General features: G+C 44.2%; 1 protein-coding gene across 5 annotated transcripts in view; it reads right to left on the bottom strand.

Annotated features, from left to right (window-relative positions):
- Positions 1-25,868, bottom strand: part of HHAT (hedgehog acyltransferase) — a 179,623-nt gene that overhangs the window by 146,362 nt on the left and 7,393 nt on the right. For all 5 annotated transcript variants that reach the window (XM_083605328.1, XM_083605332.1, XM_083605329.1 and 2 more), the window contains exons 3-6: positions 21,770-21,837; positions 15,725-15,838; positions 13,345-13,539; positions 9,884-10,096 (exon numbers count right to left, since the gene is read on the bottom strand). In XM_083605328.1, coding sequence (XP_083461454.1) covers positions 9,884-10,096; positions 13,345-13,539; positions 15,725-15,838; positions 21,770-21,837 — 590 coding nt within the window. The remainder of the gene's footprint in view (positions 1-9,883; positions 10,097-13,344; positions 13,540-15,724; positions 15,839-21,769; positions 21,838-25,868) is intronic.

A 25,868-nucleotide genomic window follows, 5' to 3' on the forward strand; every position in this document is an offset into this window, starting at 1 on the left:
AATCCAAATGTCCTTCATCCAAAGATATCAGGGGTGGGAACAATAATGAAAAGCCATAGAAGCAAAATGTAGCCCACCATAAAAGTATAAAAACCAAAAGGCAAGGTAAAATCACACAAATGTGGTGCCTTTAAAATGCCTGAGCAAACAAGGAAGTCTTACAGCACAATCCAAGCCCAACATCTGCTGTTTGGATTCAACGGATTTTGGGCTTCCTCAGCTGAGCCATGAATCAGCAATAGCTATATTCTACAGCAGTGATGGCCAAACTTGGCCCCCCAGCTGTTTTGGGACTACAACTCCCATCATCCCTAGCTAACAGGACCAGTGGTCAGGGATGATGGGAATTGTAGTCTCAAAACATCTGGAGGGCCAAGTTTGGCCATCACTGCTCTACAGCATCAAATGTTGCTATCCTGGCATAACTCTTTCACCTCAGCTCAACTGGCACAATTTACGCCAGCTTCCTACAGTTAGTACTGTTCTTTTAACCAGGCACTGAAAAGATAGTAATGTTGACACCCACTGAGCTTCTCTGGAAAGGGCAACTGTAAGTTGTGGCACCACCACAGAAAAGCTCCTCTCCTATATGCAAGCATTAACACACTCCAGAAAGTGACAACACCTGTAGAAGGCCCTCAGAGTGGTTCTGAATACAGGGGTGGAAATACTATAAATAAGTCAGAATTTAAATCGTTATAACAAAATGTTTTAAAAGCTATGTATAAATCGCTTAGAATTTTTTTGTTTGCTCTCTGGCACCATCTAGTGTTGCATGTTTATAATGAATTCAAAACGGTTTTTGACTAATGTAGCTGAGTTGAGATTCTTAATTCACAGATAAAATGATATAGGAAGAGGCATTCTTCCCAGTGTTTAGGTCCCAAGCCATTTAAGGCTTGAAAGGTAAGCGTCTTCACAGTGAATTGGGCTGTGCAGTGAATATGACGCCACCTTCTCGCATCTCCCTTTTGCAGGAAATTCTGGACTATGATTATGAGATGACATGGATATTTAGAACCTAACGAAATAGATTATTTCATGATAAAGCACATCAGTCCAGGCAGTCAATTTTTGCGGTCCTTCTCTACCACAACAGCTGTAAATCCTTATCATCTTTCATGCAATAATCCATAAAGAACCTTGGAAGTTAATGCAATTTTCTGGAAGCTTCCCATACCACTAACACAGCCCCCGAAAACTGGAAAATAAATTCTACAACATCGCACATGCTTAATATTCAACACATAATTCTGCTTAATTAAAAAGAAACTAAGATAATGTTGTCCAGCTAAAAAAATGAAATCACATTTGCTCATCTTTCAGCTCTGGGTAAGGCCTCTTAAATGTTTACTTAATTATGGATTATTAGGCTATTGTGAAGAAACCCGAAAGAAAGAATTTGACTTTGTATTATTTATGATGATTAATTGATAATTTTCATTGCTCATTTATATTACAGATCTTTAAATCATGTTATATGTATATTTGTACATTAAAACGTGGTGGTGGTGGTGGTGGTGGTGTGTGTGTGTGTGTGTGTGTTGCTCTCCCAAGTTAGATTCAAGGCAGCTTCTAACATTTAAAAATAACATTATAAAATACAAAATAATAAAAAGAAACTAGTTAAAAACAGCAACTAAATTACACAGAATTATAGAATCACAGAACCGTAGAGTTGAAAGTGACCCTTGTCCAACCCCCTGCAATGAAGGAGTCTCAACGAGATCATACATGACAGATGTGTTAGAATTCCTGCTCCATGATTGCAGTCATGGGATTCTTGTCTTTCACATGACGGTATATGTTTTGACTCCACAAAGTGGGAAGTGATGAAGACAGGATGTTTGTGTTACTGTGTTCCGTGAAGTGGGACTATTGTCCTTTGTTCTTTTCCTCTTTGCTGTCTGATGCTAGAGAGAGAGGGAGCTATGTTGCAGTGCTCCATGTGTGTTTATATGTAAATAAAGTAGATTAGCCAAGATGCTGAGTTGCTGAAGTCTGTAACACAAGGTCCACAAACTCTGCGGATCCCTGAGTGTGCCGGTGTCGGTTGGAATCAGTCGCTGTGATGTTTGGGCTGAAGAAAGCTTATGAAGCTCCCGAACGATCGACCAGGAGGGAGGGAACATGCCAGTCGGGCATGTGTCTCTGCCAGGGTCCTACTCGGGTGTAGGCTGAACTCCTGACAAGATGACCATCCAACCTCTGGTCAAAAACCTCCAAGGAAGGAGAGTCCACTACCTCTTGTGTCTGTTCCACTGTTAAACAGCTCTGAAGGTCAGAAAGTACTTCCTGGTGTTCCGTCAGAATCTCCTTTCTTCTAACTTGAAGCCATTGATATGGGCCCTACACTCCAGAACAGAAGAAAACAAGCTAGCTCCATCTTCCCTGTGACAATCCTTTAGATAGTTGAAGATTGCTTTCATATCTCCTCTCAGTCTCCAGGTTAAACATACCCAACTCCATTAATCCCTCCTCCCAGATGTCAAAGAGAACAACAACTACCAGACTTTTAGAAGACATCTGAAGGCAGCCCTGTTTAGGGAAGCTTTTAATGTTTGATGGATTACTGTACAGTGGTACCTCAGGTTAAGAACTTAATTCATTCCGGAGGTCCGTTCTTAACCTGAAACTGTTCTTAACCTGAGACACCACTTTACCTAATGGGGCCTGCCGCTGCACCACCGCCGCGCGATTTCTGTTCTTATCCTGAAGCAAAGTTCTTAACCCGAGGTACTATTTCTGGGTTAGCAGAGTCTGTAACCTGAAGCGTCTGTAACCCGAGGTACCACTATATTTCAATATTTTGTTGGAAGCCACCCAGAGTGGCTGGGGAAGCCCAGCAGGATGGGCAGGGTATAAATAATAAATTATTATGATTATTCATTGTTCCACATAAGATTTTCCAGAACCAGCAATTAAAATACAGTTTGCCCAGTGATCAGCGTCAACAACTTTTCTAAGATTTGGGTTCAACAAAACAGGGGTCTTCTTATACAAGGGGGCATCTTATACACAGAAAAATGTGGTAAATTTCCCACATTCGCCATTGACAAGCAGGCAGGAAGGCTTATGCACCAAGGGCACAGAGTCCACAAAGGAGCCTTTCTGGAAGACCAAGTCAGCCTCCAGCACAGCCAAGTCCTTCACCTGGCAAAACTCAGCAGCAGCCTCCTCAAGACTGTCGGTGATCTACGATTCTGATTATTTAGTAAGAAACTGTAAACACAGCAGATATTAGACTATAATGTCCAGCATGTCACTTGTATAATATGTTTGTTTGCCTGCGTGTTTGTTATCTAAAAATTAAGCATTTACCTTCATTCATGCCAGGACACCTGGAATGCCCACATATCTTTTAGCTGGTGTGTGTGTGTGTGTGTGTGTGTGTGTGTGTGTGTGTGTGGTGGTTTATACTTCTGAAGTAAATTAAGTATTTGTGGGGAAATAGGGAAAAAAATTCCTCAGTTGTTAAGGGTAAGGGAATGAGGAAACACCTCATTCAGCTAACTTCCCATTTCTTTATTTTATTCTTTCCCCTTTCTTTCCTTGCTCTGTTCATCGCTGGCAAATGATTACACAGATGATTGGCTTATTCTCCATAAAGAATGGAAGATTACTTAATAACTCTTATTACATCTTTCAGGGAGCTTGCCGGATGCTTTCACTATTCTGACTCATCTTTAATGACATCTCACTAGCAGCGAATACTTTGAAGAAACTACCATTCTTCAGAGTGCTTGGTGGGGGAGTCTGGAAATTTCTGGGCTGCTGCCAATTCAGTGGTGATGCATGCCAATCAGACTTCTATAGGCATGTTGACACATCTGCTTCCTGTTCGTGCACCAAATCATAAAATAAAATATTCATTTAGGCACATCAGCAGAGATCTATCGAGGCTGTAGAGTGTTTCCTTTTAGTGGGAACCGGGTATCGACATTCCTTCAGCAGCTTTGAAAATCTTTCGTTTGGAGGTAATTTTCCTTTCGTTTTATGGAACTGGTAGAAAGGTGCTTACAGCAGCTGATGTTCCTGCTATAGACTTGCCGATACAGCAGCTGCAAATTCAAGATGAAATGGAATCTCACTAATGCAAGCACACAGGTCTCCACCTTCTCTCGTTTATTTCCTGAGCTGCCGGTTCTTTATTCTATATTGCAGAGATGGAAACCTCAGGCCTGGGGGACCAAATGCAGGTCTCGCTCTCGCTCTCTGGCCCTCAGGCCTCTTCCTAGGCTACACACCCTTTAGAGACACATCCCTCAGCAGCCCTTGTCTTTCACCCTCTTGGAGTGCTTTTGCCTGGCTGGAATAATACTACTACTAATAATAATAATTTATTATTTGTACCCCGCCCATCTGGCTGGGTTTCCCCAGCCACTCTGGGCGGCTTCCAACAAAGATTAAAAATACATCAAAATATTGCACATTAAAAACTTCTCTGAACAGGGCTGCCTTCAGATGTTTTCTAAATGTCAGGTAGTTGTTTATATCTTCGACATCTGATGGGAGGGTGTTCCACAGGGCGGGCACCACTACTAAGAAGGCCCTCTGCCTGGTTCCCTGTAGCTTTGCTTCTCGCAGTAAGGGAACTGCCAGAAGGCCCTCAGAGCTGGACCTCAGTGTCCAGGCTGAACAATAGGGGTGGAGACACTCCTTCAGGTATACAGGACCGAGGCCGTTTAGGGCTTTAAATGTCAACACCAACACTTTGAATTGTGCTTGGAAATGTACTGGGAGCCAATGTAGGTCTTTCAAGACCGGTTTTATGTGGTCTCGGCGGCTGCTCCCAGTCACCAGTCTAGCTGAACTCTGTGTCACTGAACTCTGATAATGTTTCCTGTTGGCTTGGACGGAGCATAGAGAGATTGAAGAATCTAGGCTACCATAGAATGGTAACACGGGCATTTATTGCTCCCCACAACGGACCCAAATGGCAAGTGAGCCACAGAATGTTGCCCAGAAGGGATTATGGCCTGTTGACTCATGTGGTCTACTAAGACAAGAGATTGCTTTTAATTGCTTAATAGATAGAAATTTAATTGTCCCCAAATTTAATCCTCAATATCTCCAGGCAGGGCTGAGGAAAGCTTTGTCTGAAACCCTCGAGGGCTGCACAAACAGCCTAATAGCAACACCTGTTAGCACCTAATAACAACAAATATTATCAGTGAAGCACATAAATTTTAATGCACCTTCCCCCAAAATTCAAGATTTGTCTACACCTGTTGCAGAAACAGGACCGTCAGGCTGTGTCCCACTCTCCCCAGCTTCCATCCTGTAGAGAGCGCTGTCATGTAAAATTATGTAAATACGCCAATGCTTAAAACATTTATCCACTTAAAATCTCATCAGCGAGAATTTTTGAAGTAAGGAAACATGCATTTTTAAGGAGATAATGAGAACAGGAGTTCAGCATGATCTGAAAAGAGCTTTCTGGCTTTGCTTCCCAAAAGGCTAAAAAATCCTTATGATTAAATGACAATCTCTTTCAAGGCATGCAAGAAAATCTTATCGCCTCCTATTTGGAACACACGCAACCAGCTCCCACGACATCTCCAAGACGTCCCAAAAATTCAAAGCTATATTCCATCGAAATTGGCCTAGATCTGATGGCCAAGAAAAGAGGTACCGTATTTTTCGCCCTATTGGACGCACCGGCCCATAGGACGCACCTAGTTTTCAGGGGGGGAAGTCAAGGAAAAAAATATGATTTCCCCCCCGCAGCTCTGGGAGCAGCGGACAGGCTGCACGCAGCCTGTGCGCTACTCCAAGACCTTCTCCCTGCTTTTGCGGGAGGTGGCGGAATTCCCCCACCTCCCGCAAAAGCCCACAGGAGGGAGAAGGGACGGACTCGGCCAGTCAGTCCCTTCTCCCTCCTCGTGGAAAAGCCCCCAAGAGCGGTGCACTCTTCAAAGGCTGCGCGGCTCCTACGGGCTTTTCTACGAGGTGGGGGAATTCCCCCACCTCCTAGAAAAGCCAGCAGAAGCCGCGGAGCTCCTTTAAAGAGCGTGCGGCTTTTGCCCACAGGAGGGTTGGAGAGTAGCGGGAAGGCGTCACTCGCCTTCCTGCTGCCCCCCAATCTCTGGGGCAGGCGATGGGGGAAGCGCTGCTTTCCCCACCGCCAGCCTCCAACCCGGGTTGGAGAGTAGCGGGAAGGCATCGCTCGCCTTCCTGCTGCCCCCCAATCTCTGGGGCTGGCGATGGGGGAAGCGCTGCTTTCCCCACCGCCAGCCTCAAACCCGGGTTGGAGAGTAGCGGGAAGGCGTCGCTCGCCTTCCCGCTGCTCCCCAATCTCTGGGGCAGGCGATGGGGGAAGCGCTGCTTTCCCCACCGCCAGCCTCAAAGCCTGGTCGGAGAGTAGCCGAAAGGCGTCGCGTGCCTTCCCCCTGCCCCCAATCCTCTGGGGCTGGCGATGAAGGAGGCGCTGCTTTCCCCCACCGCCAGCCTCAAAGAGCAGACTCTCCTGGCTTCAGCAGAAGCAACGCAAAGCCTCCGGAGCGCAGGCTTCGGAGGCTTCGCGTTGCTATCTCTGAAGCCAAGGAGCCTGCATTCGCCCCATAAGACGCACACACATTTTCCCTTCATTTTTGGAGGGGAAAAAGTGCGTCTTATAGGGCGAAAAATACGGTACGCTTTCCTGGATCTGATGGACGATTCTAAAAATGAGCATTATGAATTCTCACAGTTGAACTAACTTAGTCATTTGCAACCTGCACACTTGGGGAGGAATTCACCATTGCACGGTGCAAGATTTTCAGTTTGCCAGACAGAACAATTCGCCTCCCCCCACCCCCACACACATGCTGTTCTGGGGGTTCTCTCAACCCTCCCAAGCCAATTTCAGGGGGTGCACAGGGGGAGGAGGAAAAGTCCCATTGCATAAGCAGAAGCCCTTGCACGGAGCTGCCACTGACCAGACACATTAGGTGAATCCTGCCCTTAGGGGTTGGGGACCTGACATTTTGCCTGTAGACTTTTCCTAATTATAGAGCTGGGCGGGATCTTGTAGGTCACCCAATCCACCCGCTGCTCAGTGCAGGGAATCAAGAGCTACAGCAGGGATGGGGAACCCTTTTGGCCGGGCAGGGCAGATCGTTATCTCCCCTCCCCCCCATCCCACAGACCAACTCTGACAAGTGGGTGGGGCCCATCAATCATCCCGTGCCATGAGGGCTCCACCCTGCTCTCTGCAGGGGTCTGCTTCATGACAGAGAAAGTGCTGGTGAACATAATAAATAAATAAATGAATAAATAAATAAATAAATAAATAAATGTGAATTGAATACAGTTGTGCCGCGGGTTAAGAACTTAATTCGTTCTGGAGGTCCGTTCTTAACCTGAAACTGTTCCTAACCTGAGGTACCGCTTTAGCTAATGGGGCCTCCCACTGCTGCTGCGTCGCCAGCGCACGATTTCTGTTCTCATCCTGAGGTAAAGTTCTTAACCCGAGGTACTATTTCTGGGTTAGCGGAGTCTGTAACCTGAAGCATATGTAACCCGAGGTACCACTGTATAATGAATGACATGTGAATTACAGTGGTACCTCGGGTTACATATGCTTCAGGTTACAGACTCCACTAACCCAGAAATAGTACCTCGGGTTAAGAACTTTGCTTCAGGATGAGAACAGAAATCGCGCTCCGGCGGCGCGGCAGCAGTAGGAGGCCCCATTAGCTAAGTGCTCTTCGGGTTAAGAACAGTTTCAGGTTAAGAACAGACCTCCAGAAGGAATTAAATACTTAACCCGAGGTACCACTGTAGAGAAAAATATGTAATATCAAGCAGCAATGGGAGGAAGTAGGGAAGCATCTAATACAAAGAGCAGGAAGTCAACTTTTTTTGGGAAATTGTATTAAATTTGATGTAGTTTGACACTGATTTGTTAAAATTTTTGAAAACCAAAAAATATTTATTGCGGGGGGAGTGCTGGAGAAGCAGCACCCAGCAGGAACAAACTCTTCACTCATCAGCTGAGGAGCAGAGGGTTCAATCCTGCTCTCTGCAGGGGTCACCCACAGTTGACTGGCAGGTGTGAGGGATGTTGAGGAAATGCCCCCCTGGGCCAAACCTCCACCCTGTGGGTCATCTACACCCAGCCCCCTGCTCCATGCATGTAAGGTCTACAACCATCTGTTTTACATGCAGAAGGTCCTAGATTCAACGCTGGCGTCTCCAGGTAGGGTTGGTAAAGATTCCCTGTCTGAAATCCTGGAGAGCTGCTGTCCATCATTTTGAACAATAATGAGCTAGACGGACCAACAGCCTGACTCGGCATAAGGCAGCTTCCTATGTTCCTAACCCAGGACAAGAGCATCTCCAACAGATTGCTGTCCAATCTGTTCTTGAGAACTTGCAGTGAGGAGAAGCCACCAACCCTCTAGATAGCTGGTTCCTTTGTCAAACTGCTGTTAAAACATTTCTCCTAATACTCAACTGACATTTCTGCTGTAGCTCTGAAGCCCATTAGATGTAGTCCTGCAGCAGTAAACAAGTCTTTGTCCTCTTTTCATGTGGCATCCCTTCCACGACACTCGCCATCTTTGCTGCCACCTCTCAAAATTTGATAATGATTCCCCAAACGCTTCCCCTACGTCCCAGAACAGAGTCTATGCAGTGCCACACTAAAACAAACACCCTCGCTCTAGCTGCTGAGGAACCACCGATGATCACTCGGTTGAGTATTTCTTCCCAACCGGCTGTTAATCAACACTTAAGCAGTTTGTTAACCAGATTATCCTGGGGAGCTTTGTCAATGCTTTGCTGAAATCAAGATGAATTGCATCCACAGTATTCCCAAAACCCATTAAGCTAGTAAAGTGGGGGGGAAATAGATGAGTCTGGATTTATTCTTGTGGCTGCCTTCAGCTCTTTTTGCGCCTTGATCTTGCAAAGACAATTTTGAATCACAGGATTCTTTGATCCAGCCAGCAGGCCCTGCCAGTGGCTACACTGGTCTGAGGCCATGCCAAAGCTCCTACTTGCATGGATCCACAGTCAGTGTGTTTAGCATGCCACAAAAGCAACACAACTCCCAAGAGGCTGGGCATCACATAAGTGGTAAGATCAATATGGTGTCAGAAAACCATGTGGCCAGAGGCCTTCTGGTGAGTCCTGACTGGCATAGGCATGAGAGAAAGCTATGGCAACAAAGCAGGTATATATGTTGTTATGAAGTAGGGTTTTGCCAAAATTGGGTCCCCAGCTATTGCTGGACTACAACTCCCTGTCAACACGCAGAGAGCCGGGAGGCCAGCTGGCTAGCCCCAGCTGGGCCGTCTCCTTCCAGTCCTCCCTCTGTGAAGACCATCGGCCTCTGCTCTGACGTAAATCAGCGACCCGGGCTTCAAAGCCAGGGCACACTATCAGCAGATCGAACTGTGCACACAGAATAGGTGTGAGGCTTGTGAAAGCATACTACAACTATAGATTTATTAATCATAAATCAGGACAAAGAAACATGTCATCTCATTCTCTCTCTCTCTTTGTCTTCTCAGAGAGAACAGGAAAAACAAAACCTATACACACAACGGAAGTTCCCAGCAAGCTGTGCTGGAATGTGAACAGACATGTGACACGCAACAGTTCCACACGTCAGCTCCTTAAGGTGGAATGGAAACCTCAACACTCCCATCATCCCTAGCTAGCAGGACCAGTGGTCAGGGATCATGAGAATTGTAATCCAAAAAGAGTTGGAGACCCAAGTCTGGGAAACCCTGTTATAAAGGGACTTAAGAACCAGCAGCTGTGAGCAGTACAGAAATCGCTATTCTGCCAGGATCAAATAATAATAATCATCATCATCATCATCATCATCACCATTATATCAATCACCTTCTAAACCACCATTTGCATATAAGATACCCAAAAGTGCTGTCACCTGTTTATAAAATCCATCGAAGGTAATAATGGGTCCGTTGTGAAAGACAGGATAATAGAACACATACGCCAGCATCCAAAGGAATGGGTGGTGAGTCATTTCGGCAGACCTGTACCAGCAGTACTCTAGACCAAAGCTTGTGTAATAGAGGCAGCGGACAGTCAGGGTGAAAAGAAGCAAGTAGTATTCACTTTCACTGGCATACCAGCCTCTCTGTAGAATAAAAGCAGATCAAAACTTATGTGAAATATCACCCACACATATAAGGAGATAAAGAACATTGTGGATTCAATGCCACACAACCACAAACTAATCATTTTTACAATACTCGGTGTTTATATAACTTTGGCTCTAGTGCTCAGTGTATTAGGTACCACTATCTAAAATGCTACTTTGCTACTTTATTGAATATACCAAACACTGGTGCCATCTGGGTGCCCACTCGCTGCCTTACTGCTTTCTGGTACCCTGGTGGGGACTAGACAAGGGCCTTTGTCTCCGCCACAGGGCCTCTGTTGGGACCTTCCTGTGGTTGCAACGGGCCTCGCTGGGCTTCTCCATGGCCACAGCGGGTCCTGTTGGACCGCCTTCTGCCGCATGATGTCACACCCAGGCACCCACAAAGTTGGGCAGAACCCAGCATGTATGATACCAAAACCTACATGGTATATAGCAAAATCCATATGAATCACCAGAGTAGATACCGCCTCGGGCAGATTTGAGCTACCATCAAATGTTGGCGAGTTGTTGGGTATTTAACCAGGGAACACAATTTGAATCTTCTGTGTTAAACACCCAAAGGTCTTGAGATGGCCTGCTCTTGGAGAGACTGACAGCTTCCGGAGTGCTGCTATGCCTCCCCATCTGAACAGAGCAGAGCACAAGCTCATATACTATACGTATAAAGTTGTATAGGAGCCGTTGCATGCTCTGGAACAGCACCGAAAATCATTCTCTACTCAGAGAGAGAAATCAATATTGAGATAAGGCCTGAGGAGGATGAAAATTAAGGCAGAAATAATAAACCCAGCGGCACAAGACCCACATGCACAAAGGTCTGTAACATTATTCAGACACTTTCTGTATCCTGCTGTGGGCTGTAGACCTCTGGGGAAAGAATCCACAAAAAAGCAAAAGAAGAGCTGCATTATCGTGCACTTTGGGCCTAAAACTCCTGTCTGCCTTTTTTAAAAAAAGAAAAACCCAAAAACCCTCCAGTCTGCTGTGCAATTAAGACAAACTCTGCCCAGGACTGTAAAAGGAAGATCAGAGATCTGATGCTGTTGGAGATAAGAGCTTTAACAGGGGAAGTGAAAATTTCAATGGCACAGAGAGGGCTCATTTGGGCAAAACGCATAACCACTTCCATCTGTACAGGCAGCAACCATTTTGTGTGGGGGTTCTGTTCCCATCCCCCGCATGCCTCCACAGAGCATGCATAAACCTGCCCTGCCCCATTATGCCCCTGCTACACCCCATTCTGCCTCCCATTCTGCCCCCGTTCTTCCCCCTCCTTGGTCCAAAAGGACCTGCGCATCAGCGGTGACACGTCAATTGGATGCACGCAAAACCGTCGCTGCCTGTAGTTTCACGGGTACAGCTTCCAGAAAGGTTTGTACCAGAAATCTAGCATAATATCTTATATGATAAGAACATAAAGTGAAAGTTTAGACTTCCTCCTCAAGGCAGACTTTCTCAGGCAAAGAACACAACATAAAGAATTGATTTCATTATGACCAACTTGACCTACTCTTAGACCTGGCCAAGATTTGCTCACAGACTACTGGTTACCCACTCCTGTGATAAAGGGTACCAGACGAATGGTATCTGCGCAGAAGAGCAGAGAACAAGTCGAAGAGCAGGGAAATGCTCTTTGGATGACCCCAGAGGTTGATAACGCACATTGGTGTTGGCCCCGAGCAAGGTAATACAAAACAACTCTTGGTGTCTATAGAGAGACAGATTTCATATTATAGTGGAAAAGCTGGAGGCACAGGTCATTGAAAGCAGTGTTAACAGCAGAAATTAGTCCCAGTGGGTTGCATGGGAAACACTCCACCAGTACAGTACTAATGTTAAAATAGCAAAAATCACTGCTTCATTATGAGAAACCCTCATTTCCTCGCCCATTTTCAAACGTGGGATAGGTAGGTAACAGGAACAAAGGCGTTAGCCAGCAGCTGTAAGCTTAAAGTCAGAGGGGATTTCACTGGTACAATGAAAGTTCTGAGTCAGAGAAAACCAAAAAACTTATCTAGAAAAAGTATCAGGTTGGCAATGGGAGTCACGACAGATTGACATTTCCTTAATTGTTTCCCATTGAAACTTAAGAAAAATGATCCCAATAAGACTAGAAAGCAGTCCACCAACCACAGACCATCGCTGACGACATTGAAAGGAGCAGGAGAATGCAGAGACCTCATAAAAACAGAGTGGTACTAGGTTTGTGGGGCCGATTAGTGGATGAGAGAACACTCAGGCACTTATTATCTCCATTATCCTGCTGATTCGAAAGGTCAGCACGACCACAGAATATGGAACCTTGCAGAAATATAAAAAGGAGACATGGATCTGCAACTGAATACTTCTACAAGTCTTGTCTTCATTTTATGAAATCATGAATCACACTATGAAAGGCCCAGCTTGACAAAGAAAATGATGATTAGGGTATTTAAAAGAAAAGTCTACTAACAGAGCTAATATGTGAAGCATAAAAAAGCCAAAGTTCGGAAACCAACGAACCATGGCTTCAAACTGTGGTTTGTTGGCAGTAAGCAAATCATAGTTAAGCCATTAGGCAGAATTCAGGCAGCAGAGTTTGCCTGTCCAAGGTGGAGTCCATCCCTAGCATGAGTTACTGTTCTAGACATAAGCTTCACCCTCTCCCACACTGCTATAAAACCCCTCAAAGAAGTCCTGCTCTTTTTGGAGATAGCAGCAGCTTGGTCATAAATTTATTGTTCAGTTTGTTGCGCTAGTTCCTCTGCTGGTTGTTTGGGACACTGGTTTTTGTTTTATTAGATGATGTTTTCAGTCATTTTTGAAATCACCAAGAGATTTTATGGACAGCAGCATAAAAATCTGAATAAATAACAGCAACAATGCTGATAACACTTCTTCCTAAAATGCACCTGATGCAGAGAAACAGGGAGGACTGCATAAAACAGCAGCAGAGGCAAAACCAGAACAGTACATCATGCAGAGAGACAGTGACTAACCCCTCCTCCGAGGATGGGTACTTTGTGCTAGTTCGCCCTAGCACACATGTTGGAAATTCCTGAAATGAGAGGGGTAACTATTCTTTAAACCTTAAGCTTTCTTATAAAAGAAGATTCCTCAAAATGCACATTTTCAGAACCAAATTGAAAAGTGGTTATTTCAACAATAAAGCGCTCGGTATGAATGAATTTAAACAAATTAATCACAGTATTATTTTTATTTTTAAAAAACCAACCAGTTACCTTTATTTCTTCCAGGGCAGACACACGCAAAGTTGACAACAGAAGCAATGAGCCCAGCCACATCAGAAAGGGGTTCTTAAATTGAGCCACTCCGTACGAGAAAGTTACATGTAGAAAAATCACTGCCAAACCATTGGTACCAAGCAGAAACCAACAGGCTGCCATGCCATACACCATCAGAAACCAAGGTTTGTACTAAAAAGACAGGGAGGACAATAATGAACAAAAACACTCGCTTTCGGTTCAATGGATGACTCAAGACTCAGCTCCGGATTCAACTCAGTTTTGCATCAGTTTGTACAAAGAATGGGATAGGAGTACAATTTGATCCCCTACTAAATTTGCCCATTTGCCCTCTGACAAAGAAATGACCAGTCCATAATTTTAATGGTAGGTTTACTGTAGCTGTGAGAGACAGAATAACAACAGGAAAAACCCCAGAAACCCAGAAGACCAACGTCAGAGATTGATGTGCATTATAATGAGTGAAATAAGTGTTTGATCCCCATTAACCAGCCAGATGTCAGGCTACCTGGTATCTTCACTGTATGTAACAAGCACCTGCTGCAAGGGAGAGGTCTTACCTGTAATCCTAGTTCGTTAACAGTACCTGTACAAAAGACACCTGTCGAGAGAAGCAATCAATCCAGCAGATTCCAAAGTAGCCACCATGACCAAGACCAAGACCAAAGAGCTGTCCAAGGATGTCAGGGACAAGATTGTAGACCTACACAAGGCTGGACTGGGCAAATTTAGCAGGGGATCAAATACCTTTTTTCCCTCACTGTAGATTTGGAACCAACCCATTAGTCACACTTAGGCTGCGGCGCTTGGAAAAATGTCAGCGCCTGCCTTTATTACAAAAACACAGTGTCGACCTGTAGCATATAACAGAGACATCTGTGGAAAGTGTGTGATATTTAATTTCAAGCTACTGTACAACCACTCCCCCTCAAATATTTAAAATAGGAAGAATTCTTGAAGGAATAATTGAAAATAAAAGTGGCTCACTTCTAATGAATTCCATGCTGAGCAGTGTTGCAGGCTCTCTGTTCTGTAAGATTATTAAAACTAGAGGAGAAAGAGAGGAAGAACCCACTGAACTATGGCACTGAAACAGGCGAGCAAAGGGAATCCGTGCATTTCTACAAGGACTGGGGAAGAAATGGGTTCATGTGGCCCGAGGGGGAACTAATTTCCCCACCAACATAAATAAGAGAGTTTTTCTTCTTCTTTTCTTTGCCTTTGCAAATGTGGTTGTTCCTGAAAGACTAAGCGCTTCTTCTTCTTTTTTGGTTAATCTTTCAAACATGCATCCAATAAAGATATATTTATGCCTCTTGTCTGCTTAGATTTTGAAGCCCTTACAAAAATTGGCGGTTGCAAGAGGATAGTTTTCTTCGCAGTTGGAATTGCTACAGTGGTTCTTTCTTAGCTTCAAAGAGTGGCTAAGAAACCAGCAGACACCTAGACAGGCCTCTTGAAGACTTCCAAAGAACAGCTGAAAAACACTGAATATTATCTGAAATGCTGTTCCCCTCCGCTGGGTCACACGATGTCCCTTGACTCTACTTAGAGCAGCACTGGAACATTATGTGCAGCTCTTAACCATGTCTTTCTACTGACTGAGTTGTAATTTTTGATTTTTGATTTTTTTAAAAAAAACCATTTCACATTTCAGAATGTGTGGTTGATGTAGCACTTGCTATCCATCCCCCGCCATGCTTTGTTCTAGACCAGGCATAGGCAGACTCGGCCCTCCAGATGTTTTGGGACAACAATTCCCATCATCCCTGACCACTGGTCCTGTTAGCTAGGGGTGATGGGAGTTGTAGTCCCAAAACATCTGAAGGGCCGAGTTTGCCTATGCCTGTTCTAGACCCTTCACACATTAGCCATGAGAAATGGGAGGGGCCCGTGCAGAAGTGGGGCAGCTAGGTACACTTATCCCAGGCCTCAGAGGGCTAAATTGGTGGGGGCAACCCGCTAGGGACCGGCAGCATTTTAGTTTGAGTTTATAACTTTATTCTCCCACCTCCAACATCAGACAAACTCTACCCAGGACTGGAAAGGGCACCACATATTTAAAGGGTACTACAGCTGTGCCCCTTGATCCAGCTTCCGATGTTGAGTGAAGCTCTGTACCCCTAGAGGTCACAGGAGATCCCATTGGGCAGGCATATATCCCACCTTTTAGGGTTGCTACCAGGATTGAATGGCACTTTGTGCTACCTATGGGAAGGGAGGCCACAGAGGCAACAAAACACGTCTACGCTACTAGTACTGTAAACCTAGAGCTTTCTTATTCTTAGAGATAATGTCAATATATTTGATCCAAAGCAATTTCCAAATTAGAGCAGGTCAGCTCAAAGTCGCCTACCTTCTCCATGTAAAGGCTGGACAGCTGTGATACCGTGAGGTGACCGAAAAGAAGCCACAGGATATATCCTTTACCCCATTCCATCCAAAAATTCCATTCAAAATCCATGGGATCCTAGGCATAAATTGAATCCATCATAAAATGGGTTTAAAGCGTGAGGAGGAGACTGGAAGTACATGATCACTGCTTGCATTTCGATTTAGGTCACAAACCTGGAGAAACCATGGCTGAAGAAGGTATCCAACATAACACATGAGGGCTTTTTCTATCACTGTTTATTGAGTTATAACTCATTATTTTAAAATTGTAAACCACCTTTGAGTGCATTGGAAGAAAGACAGTATATAAATTTAAGTACTATACTTCCTCCCTGCTCTCTCTCTCTCTCTCTCTCTCTCTCTCTCTCTCTCTCTCTCTCTCTCTCTTCCTCCCCTGGCAATGTATCCATCACAATCTGTATGGCCACATTCACTTTCTGAAGATATTCCCAGGACGCCTGCCAAGAACAATGCCATCCTTTGCACAATGTTGATCAAAAGGAATTTCCAAATTAGAACAGAAAGCAGACGGCAATCACTGTCTGGGTGTCTGTATGAATTCATGCTGTTAAAAGCGTGGCACAGTTTTCAAGTAGGTGCTGAAGGAATTTTTCCTCCCCTTTGCTTTAGCTTGAAGCCTATGAAACGACCACGAAATCTTTAGCGCCAACAAAGCAGCCGTATAACATTTCGCTGTCTGCGATCCTCGTGAGAGGACAATAGAAAAGGTGTGTGAGGCTAAATTAATATGTTATGCACCATATCCTTCTCTTACAAATATATATGCACACACAATAGGCATACTTAACACACACCGTTATATATAGGGGCATACACATATGCACACATCCGTATAAATTAACCCAGTAATATGCTAAAGGATTTGGGTTGTCACAGTAGCAATGACGCCTTCAGGAGTGGCTGGCTAAGCTGCCCATCATGAGGGTGGGAAGACTAGGTAGTCACACAGGTCACAGGCAGTGCTTTTTTTCTATTAAAAAAAATTGTTTGGGGTACTCTCACTTTCCTACTCATATTGAAATACTGCTCCTCAATGAGGCCAAACTCAGATTCACAAAATGTTTAGGGGTATGCGTACCCCTATGCGTACCCCTGCAAAGGTAAAGGTAAAGAGCCAGTGTGGTGTAGTGGTTAAGAGCAGTGGACTCGTAATCTGGTGAACCGGGTTCGCTTCCCTGCTCCTCCACGTGCAGCTGCTGGGTGACCTTGGGCTAGTTACACTTCTTTGAAGTCTCTCAGCCCCACTCACCTCACAGAGTGTTTGTTGTGGGGGAGGAAGGGAAAGGAGAATGTTAGCCGCTTTGAGACTCCTTAAAGGGAGTGAAAGGCGGGATATCAAATCCAAACTCCTCTTCTTCTTCTTCTTCTTCTTCTTCAAGGGACCCCAGACCATTAGGTCCAGTCACAGACGACTTGGGGGTTGCGGCGCTCATCTTGCTTTAATTGTCGAGGAAGCCGGTGTACAGCTTCCAGGTCATGTGGCCAGCATGACTAAGCCGCTTCTGGCAAACCAGAGCAGCGCACAGAAACGCCGTTTACCTTCCCACCGGAGCAGTACCTATTTATTTACTTGCACTTTGTGCTTTCGAACTGCTAGGTTGGCAGGAGCAGGGACCGAGCAATGGGAGCTCACCCCATCGCGGGGATTCGAACCGCCAACCTTCTGATTGGCAAGCCCTAGGCTCTGTGGTTTAACCCACAGCACCACCTGCGTCCCACTGCATACCCCCCCCAAAAAAGCACTGGTCGTAGGCTTAGCTGCTCTGCTGCTAAGGTTCATTGCTTGCAATTTGCTGAGCTACTCTAATCCTTAAGAATCTCTATCGCCAACTGCTGAGCTCCTTAGAAGCTAGGCGGGGCAGGCACTGTTGCCAAAGCATGAGGAACAGACCCATTCTAGGAAAAGAGCAAGCGGGGGCTGAGTCAGCAGCAAGGCATGGGACGCAAGGAGGCCTAGGAAGAGAGACTGGGGGGTCGGATGGGGCAGAGAGATAGAATGGTCCAGAGACTTCCGGGTTGGTGCCACTGTTTAATGGCGGATTCCCTCCGAGCTCCGGAGGGAATCGGCTCCGTAGTGTCTGGGTCTGGCCGCTGCGGCGAAGCGGGGACCCTTAAAATCACAGGCGCGGATGCCTGTGAACACAGAGACTCGGCGGGCACCATTTGCGCCCCCCCAATCCGCGACGGAGCCTTTTTAAAGGCTTCGGAACGGAGGCAGGGTAAGGCGTGGTGCTGAGAGTACTCCCTCGTCTACGGAGTGAAGCCGCAAGCCATTGACAGAGAGCGCCAACTTCTTCTAAGAGTGATTGGATCCTAAAACATCAACCCGTGAGTAATACGGAGATTGAAACTTTAAAAAATTTCTTATCTTGGATTTGGAACGAGCGGGAAGGGGCTAAAAAGGAAGTCCACCCCCCCCTCTTTGTAAACAACTTAAAGCAAAGGACTGGGCAGCTAAGGTCGAGAGAATCTGTTTCTTGTTTTTTTTAACAAAAGATCCTGACCTCACGGTTTGGACATTATAAGAAGATATTCTGGAGGATAAAAAGAATTTTGGGAGCTGAAACTACACCCCCCCCTAGACCCGGGAACGTCCGATGAGAAAGCCTGTTGCATGGAAGATTTTGACAGCTGTCAAGTGAGCTGCTAGTCAGCTAGTTGTCAGCTGGAAAAAGAGAACATTGTTTCTGCTGTTTTTGCTGGTTTATTCGGGATAACTTGTTGAAAATAAGGTTGATACAAAATAACTGGACTTTTGGTTTTTGAGCTGAAAGGAAGATCAAGGAATTAAATCCCCCTAGAGGGGTAACAAGGATACTACATTACAAAAATGGCTGGAGTGTCTAAATTCCAAGCAGAATTGGACAGAGCACTGGTTCTCTTGGGAAACTTACAAGATGAGTACGATGCTTTGTCTACAGAGGTATCGCTATTACACTGGACAGTAAACAACAGCTTGGAGTCTGATAAGGATTTGAAACAGGAAGCCTATTCAACTGAACAAATAAATGAAACCGAAAGCGTAGACACGATGGAGCAATATGTTCTTTTTGAAGAAAACGAAGGAGGAGATGGAGGTTTGCAGGAGTCAAAGGAGAGCTACAATATGAGGCCTGACATGATGATAAAAAAGGACAATAAAAACTGGATGCGGAAAGCCTGGTTTGATTGGGAATTTGGAAAATGGAGAGATCCTCTTTTGAGGAGATCTGAAGACCTGAGGATTATAAATTTGTTGAAGGTGGAAGCTGGAGCTGTGGGGACATTTGGATTTGAAAGAAATTTGAAACAAGAGTTGGAATACCCCATAGGCTTTGCTTTTGCTTCTAAGTATGGAAGACTGGCTAGAAGCAACACCGATTCTGTTGGGCCGGAGCCCCTCCGAGACCTGGGGCTTAACATCAAGGTCTATCAAAGAGACCGGCAGAAAGGAACTGAGAGAGACATAAGGGCCTCGGACCTGAGATCTCCAGGCTAAATAAATAATATAAAGACTGATGGATATTGGTTGGGGACTGGAACCGGGAGAAGGGTGGGTGGAGGTTGGGAATCCAAAGGGTACATAAGGATAATTTGCATTGCTTTGTTTGCTTTATATTTTGTTAGTGGTAAGGAAATTGGGTAAACCGTGGAAGGGAAATTTTGGTCGATCTTAGGAAAAAGGTTTAAGAATAAATTAATGAGGTATAAGTATTGATGTGTAATTTTAATAAGGTGAAATTGGTTTTTTTTTTCTTTTTTTTAAATTAAGTGAAAATAAGGCTGTTAAAAATAAATGGAGGAAATGGAAAAAAGAAGTAAAGTAAAATAACAGTATGTTAGAATAAATGTTTAAGTTAAGGTGAAGAAATAAGTTAAGGACTTGCTGAATTGACAATTTAAATTGGAATACAAGAAGGGGAGGTGTGAGGAGGTCTGAGAAACAAGGTTGAGGAAAATAAGTATCAGAAACTGTATGTGTTTTTTCTATTTTTCTGTTTAGTTTTGAATATGCTTTTTTGTGTTGTTTTTATTTTGTTTATTTTTTTGTTTTTGTTTGTTGTGTGTTTTTTGAAAATACCAATAAATATTTAAAAAAAAAAAAAGAGATAGAATGGTCCAAAAAAAAAAATTATGGGAGGAATAGAAGGCCGATCTGAAAGAGGAAGGAATATTGGGTGGTCAGGGAGGCCACCCAGTTGGTGGAGAGATTGGTGGGGCTCACCCGACCTCCTCCTGCTGCCTGTGTCACTTTTTCATCTTGGGAGTAAGATGGGGAGGCGAGGCAGCGCCAAAGTTAGTACAGTGGAAGCACCAGATTAGTTCTGCGGCTATGTTTGGCCCACTAGCCTTACCCCTCCCTCTGTACTTCCCAGTAAGCCGCAGGGATGAGGAATGAAGCTCCCATATTGATTTAAAGGAAGCGGTGTGGGGAGGGACCGTGGCTCAGTGGTAGAGAAGAAACACACAGAGGTCCCAGATTCAATCCCTGGCATCTCCAAGTAGAGCTTCCTGTCTGAAACCCTGGTGATATGCTGCCAGTTAGAGTAGGCAATACTGACCTAGATGGGCCATAACATAAAGGCGACTTCCATGTTTTCAAACCTTTGGCCTAAGTGAAATACCACCAGTTCCTGCGATTATTTATGAACAGACATGGCATATAAGAGGCAAGTAAAAGAAGCCAACTAGTTAAAGCATTCCCTCTCCGAGTATCTGAGCATACTGTCACAGCTCTTTACATTTCCAGGTGCAACAGATCCAGAATAGATAGATATCTCATTAGAATAGGCTTACAAAATATGTAATCAGGCCTGTCCCATCCCTTATTGCTATTCCTGCAGAAGCTGAGAAAGAATACAGTCAACAGCAGCGATATATTGCAGCAACCTGGTGCCCTTCAGATGTTTTGGACTACAACTCCCATCGGCTCCAGCTAGCAAGGCCAATGGTCAGGGATTCTGGTAGTTGTAGTCCAACAAAATCTGGAGGGCACCAAGTTGGCAAAGCCTGCATTAAGGCTGGAGATGGGGCAGACCCTTTGTGAAACACTGTTTTGTTTGAGGAGGAATTTCCAGATTTGCTTCAAATTTCACCAGAGGTAGAAATCTAGAGATAACCAAACCCCAGCCCCACGGATTTTCATTATAAAATACAGACAACGCAGCAATCCAATCTTATGCATGTTTACTCAGAAGAATGCTTCACTGAATTCAATGGCAAGTCTGCGTAAAACTGCAGACTAATTCTCTTTTGTCTCCTCTTAAAATTCTGCAGATGTTTCAGCTCTAGAAAAAAGCTACCCAAATTTGTTTCACGTTTTTGCTTTAGGCTGAACATAGGTGGCATAACTAGTTAAGGGGAATTGTCAACAATATCTTCATCGTCATGTCAAAAGCTTTGGGTAGGCTGGCCTAAATAATAAGTTTTATTGTTATAGCAGACATCAAAAACAGGAAAACAAAGATGCCTGACTAGTATTAATAATGATTGTATATACTGAATAATGCTGCGTGGTTTTTTAACTGTTGAGTTTTTAGTGTTTGTTCCACTAAATATGAAAAAAGGGAGAGGAAATCTTGTTGTTGCTTTTCCTAATAGTTTTATTTAGCTCATATGATGATAGTAGTAACAGGTGCTTGCGACATTGACTCCTGAAAGACGAGTGTGCAAGCAAATCTGAATTTGTTTGCACACTAAAGTCCACACAGCTGCACAGATCAGATCTGTAAAGTTTAATGCAGCACTTAGTTCAATTTCTCCGCCAAGCAACACAAGCCATATTAATTGGCAAGCCTAACCATGCCAACCTGACAAGCCATATGGCACAGGATAGCATTGGGGCTCCATCACAATTTGTGCCAAACTGCTCCTTCTTCATCCAGAGCGCAATTTAACATACCAGTCATCAAAGCCAATTACAGTTCACTGAAAGGCAATTCAAGCTGCTTATTCCCATGCTTATTCAAATTAAAAGTAATATCTCCGCAATATTCATTGACCTTACCTTTCTAAATCCTCCAAACAGTGAATCAGTTTCCAGCTCAAATTCTCTATCAAGTTCCTCTTCATACTCTGCCAGGAATAACAGATCATTAAATAAGAAGTTATTATCAGGAAGTAACAGAAGTTGGTTGTTTCTTATAAACACCTCAACATGTACATCAGTTTCTGTTACACAACAACTGCAACCTAACCCAAATTATTAAACATGAAATCCCACTAAGCCCAGTAGGGCTTATTTCCAAGTAAGCATATATCCTTTCCTAGCAAAAAACAACAACCAAACAAAGCCATGGCTGACTTAGAAGGGCAAAAATCCATCAAGCTGTTTTGGAATAGAATGAAAGAAATGGACTGGGTTTCAGCAGGGCTAAAATGTCTGAAGGTGAGAAGTTAAGAGCAGGTCTTTCAGGACCCTGGACAGAGTCTAGGAAGCATAGGACTTCTTTCAGTGAATGCATCTTCCCAGCCGAGTCATGTGCTCCTTGAAACTGTCCACTCCAGCTCCACCTCTTTGTTGAGAATTGTGGAGCCTTAAAAGGAGTAGCCTTTTGGAGCAGAATCTAGCATGTTCCAGGCATTCATGCAAGGCACCCGAGCTCAAAGGATGCAGCCTTTGATCCAGTCTCAGGGGGTCTCGGGATCAGTGGGAGTGTTCAGGCCCAATGGCCTGCTCCTCAGACAGCCTCTGTGTCATTGCTGGGTTTCAGGAGCATGGCAACATGTTTAGGCTGAAAATGGAGTTATTACAGATTGTGTTTCTATGTCAGAGGGGGCCAGCTGTCAGATTCAGTCATCACCAGCAACTCCATCTTAGTCACCCACAGCCCTACCAAATTTTAAAGCAAGATATGGTGTAGAAAACCTTGTGTTGACTTTCCTAAAGGTGAGGATGGGCACAACATTTCATATCCCTGCCACAACCTGACGAGTTCCACTTGCTGAAATACTTAGTGCTATTTAAAAGAGTCAAGGAGTCAAAATGTTAACAGGCCAGTGCCGCCAAGCCTTCATTCTCTAGGCATTTCCCCTTACTAAATAGTGAAAAGGTGCAAAATGAAACCAAGATCTTTCACCAGAAGTGGCCACTCACTGTGTGACCATTAGACCCGGAAAGGACTAACAATCAGTTTGATCAGGGCTTTAAATTCATTGCACATCTTTTAAAAATAAATAAATGCTATTTTCGTTCTACCGCATAGCATCACAGAAAACACATGTTTAAAAGCATTGAAGTAAGTGGTTCCTTTCTAAAGATGCATGTCTATTTTGGTTTATTGCATTATCACTTAAATTTACACATAAAAGCCAGAATAATTAGATTTTTGTAATATTCAGCAGCATTCATATTCCATCCTTCTACTGTAAAACCAATGTTCAGGGTGGCCCACAGCATACTAGCAATAGTCAAAAAAGCATGTGAGCACTGTGCTAGATAGTCAATGTCTTTAATTTCACAGAATGTGCAACAGTGACCTACTGAATTGATCAGATAGCTTATTCACAGACAAAGTAACAAATATAGGCAAAAGGAGCATCAATAATAAATACAAGTGGTAGGTAGCAGTGAAGCAATAGTTGAGAGTTCAGTCTGTAAGGTTATCAAAAGCAGAATTCCCTTCCAACTTGTCCACCCACGGGCTTTCCAATTAATTTCCTCTCTCCCTTGCATGCCCAGCAACTTCTGTTACAGCTCCACATCCATTTCCTGGGCTTCCTTCACAGCTTGTTGGTGTTTCAAATAAATACAGATTTAACCTGAATTTAATCAGTCAATTAATTAATCTGTTAAAAGCCAGATCTGCTAACAATTAACAACAGCCTTAAGACATATAGGGGTGTGTGTGTGCGTTGGTATTGCCCTTGAACAGCTATTGCCTACTCAGAGCAAAATTTTCAACATGTATAATCCACTGAATATCAAATGCACTCTTGCCCACAATTTATCCCCAACAAAAGCCTGTCAAGTCCTATTTTGGAGTCACACGGAAAAGAAACTGCCTCAGAGGTTCAAACAGTTAACTTTGCTTAGCTGAAGGGGGAAGAAAAAAGCTCTTCGAGTGAGGAGCCAAACACTTGATTTATCACCTTTGCTTTTCTGAGGGGGATTCTTAATTTCTACCTGAAGAAATTCATCTCTCAACAGAATGAGTTTTTGCTCTCACTTTGTGACACCCAAGATAAATCTCAAGGGAAAGCGTCATCTTCTCTGAGGGATTTTTGCTGCTTCTTTTTCCTTTTTTCCCTGGTCAACCTGCAGACCCTCTTAATCCGGCACCACTGACCTTGCAGAGAGCAACCCAAAAAATGTAGATTAAGAAGTATTTTATTCAATAGACGCAGAACTTTAATGAGTTACTTTGGAGATTCTTTAATGGCATGGCACGTGAGGCTTTATCCCTGGCTGCCTCCAAAGCATGATTAAAAGGTGCTTCTGCAAGGCACAGATAGGGCAGCGCAGGCAGAAATCAAAGGTTTAAAAGAGGAGTGAGGAACCTTTGGCGCTGCAGATATTACTCAACTACAACTCCCATCAGCCCTAGCGCTAATGTGAACATGCCCATAATTCACTTTCAAAGCATCACTTCTCCAACATTATGCTATCAACTGCTAGGGTCAGAACAGCCTGCAGATTAGTGGGAGAAATGAGTGTGCACAAATGCTTACTGACAAAGATGGTGCCATGATTGAACTGTACAACAGACATAGATAACTGTATCGACTATTTGTGGGCAGAAGGCAGGGGGGGAGCGGGGGGAACAAACTCACAATCAGAGTTATTTGGAGTTCCCAGGTCCATCCTCAGCCTATGGGACAGTTAGGGCAGGCAAAAGAAAGAAACATCAGGGAAATATCAGGTGGATTAGCCATTCTTCTCCCAACTCCTTCTGAGTTTCAAAGCGAGTATTAATAACAACAACAGCAGCAACATGTGTTTATCACCCTATACCCACAGGTCTCAGGGTGGTTCACAAGAGAAAATCACAATATAAGAATGTAAAATACACAATAAAAACAAAAACAAGAAGAACCCAACTATCCCCCACCCTCCTCAGAATCTCCTGTTCTCAGGATAACCAGCAAATGTCTGCTCACACTGTCCTTCATGAACGGTGTGTGCTTTGTCCCATCTTATTTTACATCCCCTGCATAACATTTTCTTCCTGCTTTACTCTGGCAGATTCTACTGCATGCTCATCCACTTAAATATGGCTATTTGCTGATTCTAAACCTGCCTATTAAGCACAGTTATCAAGTCTGCTGCTCAAGATTGCCCTACAGCAGACACACTCTTCAACCCTCTACCTGGTCTATCCTTCCTGCAAATGCCCAATCAGCATCCTCCAGTCTCTGGGACCAAAGTGACAAAATGCTGCCACAGCACTGGAGGACTTGGATCAGCCAAGGGAGGATGTGGCAGTGCCCGAACAAGAGCCTGAGGGTGTAGTCTTGCCATCCTAGAGCCATGTGCCACTTTTGCAGATGGGAGCAGCAGACTGACGTGGCCAGAGAGAGCACACATTTGCAATCCCATCATTCCTGCAAGGTGAGCAAGTGTCATGAGTGAACATGCCACACCTTGTCATTAAAAGCTCGGCAGGTGCGGCAAGGAAGCCTGTTGGGACATCTTCCTTACTTCTATCAAGCTGCAATCTTAACCTGCTCATGAACCATGACTTGTGAGCCTTGTATCTGCTGCTGAGTCTGTACCATTACATACTTTACTTCCAAGTAAGAATCTCTCTCCGCATGTGTCGGGCAGAAACCTGGACACAATGAATGTTTTTTATATAAGCATGTATCTTAAGCAAACCTTGCTTTATTTTTATAGTTATTTTTGGTATATAATGACAGAATGCAGCACAGGAAAAAAATGAGTGCAAAAGTTGAAGAATCTATGTCTGCTTGCCCTAATCACAACATGCAAGATAGGGATTGCATTTCCAACATTTGCAAAGACTGTTTTGCTATCTCCCCCTAGTGGGGAAAAAATAAGCATGGCAATTTACGTCGAGACAAAAGTAAAAATGTTTCGCCACAAACAAAGGTTGCGTATTCTTTTTATAGATACATTAAAATATCCAAGGCACATCTGAATTAAG

This window comes from Podarcis filfolensis, assembly GCF_964270895.1.
Source record: "Podarcis filfolensis genome assembly, chromosome: 3".
NCBI classification, from domain to species: domain Eukaryota; kingdom Metazoa; phylum Chordata; class Lepidosauria; order Squamata; family Lacertidae; genus Podarcis; species Podarcis filfolensis.